The sequence below is a fragment of the Psittacula echo genome (genome assembly GCF_963264785.1).
Source record: "Psittacula echo genome assembly, chromosome: 2".
NCBI lineage: Eukaryota > Metazoa > Chordata > Aves > Psittaciformes > Psittacidae > Psittacula > Psittacula echo.
The window spans coordinates 6729187-6736325 of record NC_137737.1 but is presented as its reverse complement, the minus strand read 5'-3'; the positions used below and the strand labels follow the sequence as shown (position 1 = coordinate 6736325).

At 48.6% G+C, this 7139-nt stretch overlaps 1 protein-coding gene across 1 annotated transcript; it reads right to left on the bottom strand.

Moving 5' to 3' along the window:
* Window positions 1–731: 731 nt before the first annotated feature.
* On the bottom strand, window positions 732–4655 carry ASTE1 (asteroid homolog 1; the record flags this gene model as incomplete). Its single annotated transcript, XM_080610349.1, has 4 exons — window positions 732–1038; window positions 1325–1520; window positions 2547–2660; window positions 3662–4655. The coding sequence occupies 4 exons, from the start codon at window positions 4653–4655 to the stop codon at window positions 738–740; spliced, it is 1605 nt and encodes a 534-aa protein (XP_080466475.1). The 3' UTR covers window positions 732–737.
* Between the last annotated feature and the right edge of the window lie 2484 nt (window positions 4656–7139).

The window sequence follows — 7139 nt, the reverse complement described above, 5'->3', positions numbered from 1 at the left end:
ATCCCTCTGTTTTCCCACACATGCTTTATGATTTCACTTAGGATCATCTGCTCCATGACCTTCCCCGGCACTCAGGTCAGGCTGATGGGCCTGTTGTTTCTGAGTCTTGCTTCCTGCCCTTTTTGTAGGGACGTATCACACTGCCCAACCTCCAATCCCCTAGGACCTGCCCTCTAGACCAGGACCACTGACAGAGAGTGGCTTAGCGAGCTCCTCTGCCAGCTACTTCAGCACTCTGGGGTGGTACCCATCCAGCCCCATAGACTTGTGTATGTCGAAGGGGAGCAGGAGGTCACTAACCATTTCCTTCTGGCTTATGGGGACTTCAATCAGCTCCCCATCTCCATCACCCAGCTCAGGGGACTGAGTACCCTGAGGATGGCTGGTGTGACTATTGAAGACTTAGGTAAGAGCAGCATGAAGTACCTCAGCCTTTCCCTCATCCTCCGAATGCTCAGGAAAGAATTCCTCTAAAATAGTCCAACTCTGAAACACTGAACAACTCTGCCCTCATTTTCATTCAAGACTGATGCCTTTAAAAAGCAAACCAGAACATTTATACAGCACCTCTTTGTAAGTGTTAGTTACCGAAAAGTAAATAAAATCCCTGAATTGTTGGTAAAGACTGAATCAGGAACTTGTGTGAGAACAGCCAGGCAAATTCCAATACAGTCACCTGTCTTCATAGAACTTCTTTCATCTGCATGGCATTAAAAGTTAGTCCAGGAATAATGCTTTCAGTCATCCACTTCAAGTGCTGCAAACCTATTAACACTGCATAAACGCTGAGCTTCTGGTAGAGCACACCTGATGGCCTTTTTTTCCTTACTAGATGCTTTCTTCTTTTTGCAGGACTCAGATTTAGTCTTGCAAACATTGATCTTCTCAAAGAAGTCTGGAGATACAGTTGACTCCACTGTATTTAACAGATCCTGATAAAGCTGAGTTATTTTTGGAGAGGAACTAAACAGATTTTCCACTGAAGGCGTTGATTCAAGCTCTTGAAACAGTCTGTGCACAAGCGTCCCAGTGTAAAGCCTGCTCAAAGGAAGGAGAGAATTCTCATTTAGAATAGCACCTCAGCAGGACAGGTACAGGAAAACATGCTGCTTAATGAAAACACAGATCTTAACTACATCCAGCATCCAGCAGCGCGCTTCTAAGGGACACCTATTCTACTTGGTATTTTCCTCCATATGAATATTGTTAAACAAGGGAGTTCAAATGTAGTAAAATTGGCCAGAGGGTTTTGATAGAGAAAATGAAACATGAACCTATCCCATCAAGGGCTTGTGTGGAAAGCCAAGCTCTGAAACATCCTTACCTACTTAGGTCTGGCTCGGTGAGAGGACTGCCAAGTAGCTGGTTGAGATACAATCCCATCTGAAGACAGCACTGCCACTGGCAAAAACTGTGTCCAGCATCTAAGTCAAAGTCTTTATTTTCCAGTTTCTTTCCCTTCCATTTTAGAAATTCATTATATGCAATAACATCATCTTCAGCACATAAACCTGTGGCATCTAGGTGATAAATAAAAAAATGACATGCAAATAAATGTTCTGCTGTGAACAGTACAAAAAGTATCTGCAATGTGTAGGGTCTTCAAACCCCCAGGTCTGTTTCAGGAAGCATTAGTAATGTAGTAATTAGTAATTAGTAATCTGTCTCAAACTGAACTGTAAGATGTAAGATTGTGTAAAAAATTCAAGCATGAATATCCATGAGAATCTCAAATCGTGAAATCAGGAGTTCTATTTGTTAGGTAATTTGCTGTCAGTGGATCAGTTCCAAACAAGGTTTCCATCTCGCTCCCACTCACTTAGGAAGGAGCTGGCAACCCCGACATTCCAGTTTCTATGAACTGGAACCTGAAGAAACCGTGTTACCTCCGGCACGCCTCATCTTTGCCATCAAATGAAGGACTCCTACAGGAAATGCCACTGTGACTTTAGGAGGTATAAATATTACTGAAACAATCTCTGTCATACTTTGCAACTTCCAAACTCTTGCAATACACAAGCAGGTAAAGAGTGTCCATGCAACTCCATTTGTAAGTACAGATGACAACAGAAAAACTCGCGAGGAAAAACACAAATCAGACTGCATCAACAATAGGTATTCTCTTTTGATGCACGAGTGTGTTAAGCATATTCTTTTATATCTCAATCTATTATATCTAAATCTTTTAGTCCTAAAGAAAGCATTGATAAATGCAAATCAATGTTTTACAACATGGCAATGTCCTGCTTTACCTCTATGAAACGTTAAATTGATGGCTAGCACTGTTTTTCTGCTCTATCAATGCGAGGAATGTGACACCTCAGGATGCAGTGCAAATCCGTGCCAATTCATCTGAATTTAGATGATCTGCCATAAATGAGGAAAATGCAATTCTGGGCTAGATTTTCATAGCAGCTGAACACCTGAACTGTATTCTTTGGACACATACCTAGATCATTTGTTATCCTGTGCAGTTCTCCAGATACTATCATTAGAAGTAAAGCCTTTAGTTGATGCAACTTAACTTTTGGCTCTGAACAACGTACCCAGTAACACGTTACAGCAACAGGAAGTTGTAAGTGACTGGGAACAGGTTCCAGGAAACTCATTTTCACTCCTAGAGTCTCCAGCAAAAGCATCTGACAGCGTGACATGGGCACCTGAAAATAAATTGGAGTGGAAAAACAAAGGTAAGAGACCATTTGCTGTGAGCAATTTCCAAAAGGCAAACAAGCTTGTTTTAAACTAGGCAGTAGTTCATGGTTTTGATAAAAAAATACTGAAGTTTCATAGATCCCCCGAACAGGAAATATTTTTAAATGCTATTTAAGCCTTAGAAACGATACAGCTAAATGTTGGGTGAAGGAGAAACGCATTTTATTTCACAGGTGCCAAGAGGTTTCAGTCTTTCTGCGAATCAGGTGATTTAATTCAAACTCCTATGTAAAAGTTGCCCCACTTGGAACACCTTGTAACCACAATGCATTCAAACTACTTTGGTATGGTAAATAAATACACATATATAAAACTTCATGTTGTGCCTCTTAGAAGTTGCCTTACATCGCATGCTTTGTGAGAGGTAACGTTCTCGAAAGGAATGTCTACAATACTACATACACAGCACTACACACAACCAACCTGTCATATCATTTGTCTTGGTATATGCGTTTGGGGAGATAACCTGTGTAGCCTTCCAAGGCCAAGCTGAGAGCCCTGTAGGTCCCTCTGTATTAAGGAGTTACTTACTGAGGTGGCTTCCTTCAGGCATCGCAGTTAGCAACCAGCTGGCAAACTCGAGTCCCAGCTGTGTTTCGTCACTGGTGAAACACCGCTAACCCTGACCTGTCGTGACAGCCACTCACCTCCACTAACTTCTCCAAAGAGAAACTATCACCACAAAACTCTGTGGGTAGGCTTGCTGCTTGAACAAAGGTTTTTCTAAGTGTCTTTTGGAGCCTGCTGAATTCACAGAAAACCGGCCGCTCGTTGCTTCCAGAAGCAGTTTCAGCATTTTGAGATGCTTTCAGCAGCAGTCCATAGATCACTTGTCGAATGGGCAAAGCTGTGTTATGTGCGCTAGGTCTCTGCATGTTCTCCACCTGAACACGGAGGAAAGTGCTTCTCAGCACCAGGGCATTGACGATGAACGGGGCCAGCTTACCTTTTGCCAAAGCATCGAGCACCCACTGTGGCAAGCCCGCTTTTCTGGCGGCCTCACATTCGTATGCGCTGCTCCGAAAGAAGTCCTCCAGCTTCACGTCAGACGGGGTATAGTCCTGCATCGAGGCGCACAGCAGGTCCCGTACTTCTTCCCTCTGGTGCTTCTTCACGTACCTCAGCACACTGTCCACAGCCTCGGCGGGCTCGCTGAACTGGGACAGCCAGCTCAGCAGCCCCCGGAGGCGGGCGTGCTTCCTGCCGCCCCTCCGCGACCTCACCGCGCTGAGGAACGCCTCGAGGGCCGCCAGCTCGATGTAGTCGTTCCCGCACATGACGGCGAACAGCGGGAGCAGGCTCTTCCTGAGCGCGCCGAAGTGCCCGCAGAACCTCTCCACCGAGAAGCAGCGAGCGGGGACGTAGCGGCCCCGCGTCCCGTCGTCCCCGCCGCACACGCTCCGCCACTGGAAGTGCGTGAGGGGGCAGTACCCCCCCGCCAGCTCGAAGACGCAGAAGTCGCTGTCGAGGGACAGGACGGGGCAGCCCCAGCGGTTGGCCAGGCCCGCGATCTCCCGGTCGGCCTCGGCGAAGCACTGCACGAAGGGCACGTCGAGCCGGCGCAGCGCCTGCAGGAAAGCCTCGCGGGTCAGCAGCGGCACCACGCACCCGCCCTCGCCGCGGGAGAGCCCGTGGGCCGCCCGCAGCCGCTCCGCGGCGCGCTCCTTCAGCGCCGGCAGCTTGCGGTCGTCGGCGCCGCGGCCGCCGTCCAGCACCACGAAAGGGGAGACGCGGCAGGCCCGCAGGCTGCCGAAGAAGTCGCGCACGGTCGCCGCGAAGAGGCCGTATTCGCCGCCGCGGCGGGGGTCGGCGGCGGAGGCGAAGCAGAGCTGGTGGTAGAGGCTGCTCCCGTCGATGACCAGCTTGGTGTCCCGCACCCGCAGCTCGGCGCAGAACCCCCCGCGCTCCTCCACGAACCCCGCCAGGCCCCGCACGCCCATGGCAGCTCCGTCACCGCGCCGGGCGTGCTGCTGGGAGCGACAGGCGGAGCCCGCCCGTCAGAGCTCCTCCTCCTGCTCGCCGGCGCTCACTATGCGAGCGCCGCTTCTCCTAGCGACGGGGCCGCTCGGGAGCAGCGGCTGCGGTCGCTTCCTCTTGTGCCCCGGGCTGGCAGCGCCCAGGGGAGCCGGAGGACCCCGAGGAACAGCAGCCCCCGGCGGCAGGCGGCCCTGGCGCTGAAGGGCAGGAACCGGCGCGGAGATCGCGTACCTGCGGGCGAGTGCAGACGGGGCGGGGAAGCGCCGCCTTCCCCGGAGGGGTGGCGAGGGAGGCAGGATGGGGGTATGCCGCCCTCGGCCCTCTGTGCGGGGGAGCGGGGACGGCTCATACCTCTGTGTGAGTGTGTGTGTGCGCCCTCGGGAGCGTGAACCTTACCCGCTCTATGGACGAGGTTAATAACGTCTCTGGGCTTGCCCTCGGGGGTCTCGCTTCCCGAATGGGCGTCAGGGAGGTATTGGTTAGCCGCTTCCACAATCGACCACATTTGACCTTGTTTTACCATCACCTGAAAGCTCCTTTGCTACCGACACGACCAATAAAATCTTCATAGTTATCCTTCCTCTGGGAGCGGTAAAACGAGGAGCCAACCAAAATGATGCTACTTTAGGCTTGGCTGGGTTTATAAAGGTGTTGCAATGGACCCAGTGTTCAGGAAGTAATGTTGGGGGCTTTCTGAACAAAGTGAAAAACCAGGAATACTTCATCCTTTTATTTCCAGAACATTTAAAGGAGCAATGAAGCCATTGGCAGGGACAAAATCAAGGTAGTAAATACCGAAGGTATTTTACACATAAACCCTCTGATAAATATTATTTAATATTAAATATTAATAAATATGAAACCTCTGGAATTTGTACTGCCAGGAGCAGCAAATGCTGATGTAGCACAGGGGTTCTTCAGGAGCTGAAAGAAAACGTGATCGAACTGGCAAATGTCCTTGCCTGGCAAAGAAGGGTTTCTCTTGGAGGCAGAAAGTGCCAAAGCGTGTTAGCCGTTGCTAAAGAAACCTAGAGGAAATTAAACCCAGGATCTTACTTGCATAAGCAAAGGAAGGTTGGGGGAAGAAGCAGAGGGGCTGTGTGCTTAGCGTGTGTAGGTGGAGCTATGAAACCCTGAACAACAGCTTTGCCTTAGCTGAGAACAAACAAGTGAAAAAAGGAGGCTTCAGCCAAGGAAGAAGGAAAAAGAAGTGATCCAGGCAATGTGATTGCGGTAGTTTGGTGTCAGCAGCTGCCAGGCTCTGGAATGGGGCTTGGAGGGGAAATGAGGAACATCAACTGTTTACCAGTGTGTTACTGGATAGGGTATGCTGTGATTTTTAAAGACAAGAGGGCTGGAGGGTTGATTCCTTTGAGTTACCTCTATTTGTTCTGATGTACTGCTGCTTGGGAAATACCTACTCAGTGGGATAAGATGGACATTGGTAAGAAAATACATGGAAGGTTGGGGCTAAAAGTTGGAGTGAGGTAGGAGAGGCCACCAGTTCCTATGTTCTCAAAGAATCAGCTGGTGTTAAGCTTGAGGCAGGCTCTAACGTCTGTTGGTTCTGACAGGGTATCTCTTTCAAGCGCAGTGGCTCAGCAATCCATCTCTTCTGTGCCTGCGACACCACAAGGGCACCCACTGGCCCTTGGCATGTAACACTATTCAGCAGTAGATAGCAAAGCATTTCACAAAGTTATATGATAGTTATTAGTAACTGTTATATATGAAATTGAAGCATCGAGAGCAGCAGGTGAGAGGTAAAGCACAACCATCAGACTCAATGGGGTTCTTGATCTCAAGTGTGATACTGTGGTGTAAAGGATTGTGATGTATTCGTAGGGCCAAAGTAAGTATGAAAATGTGAAGGTGAGCAGTGTTAAGTGACTCTTCCCCAGACAACAGGAACAGAGCGCTCAGCAGTGTTTGTAAGCACAGTCATTTCTAAAGGTTATGTGTTTCAAAGCTATTCGGTTTGGAATTTACGGAGCCACCCATAAACCAGCAACTTCCTAGGAGAAGAGAATAGTAAATGAAAAATACTCAAGCTTCCCAGAGCTGGCAGTGTACTATTTTATGGAGCTCATCTTCCTGCCTTCCCCCACTCTCAACACCAGCCATTTATGCTTCTTCAGACAGATTTGGTGTTACAGAAGAAGTAATTTTCTGCTGCCATTTGCATTTCAAACTTTTTGTCACTCTTAGGACCTGGAAGAGAATACAGAAACAGAACCTCAGGAGTGCTTTTGTTTCCAAAGCAGACAGGATTTGTATCGTTGGTAAGATGGTAATTACAGTTTGGCTGTATTTCATGACATAGTGATACTACTACATCAGGCTGCTTGGTACAGTGTGACAGCAGCTCAGGAGATGGGTATTAAATTATGTTCTTGCACATACACGCTGTTGTTGTAAGATGCGAATTTGTACCTTTAAGTTAGTCT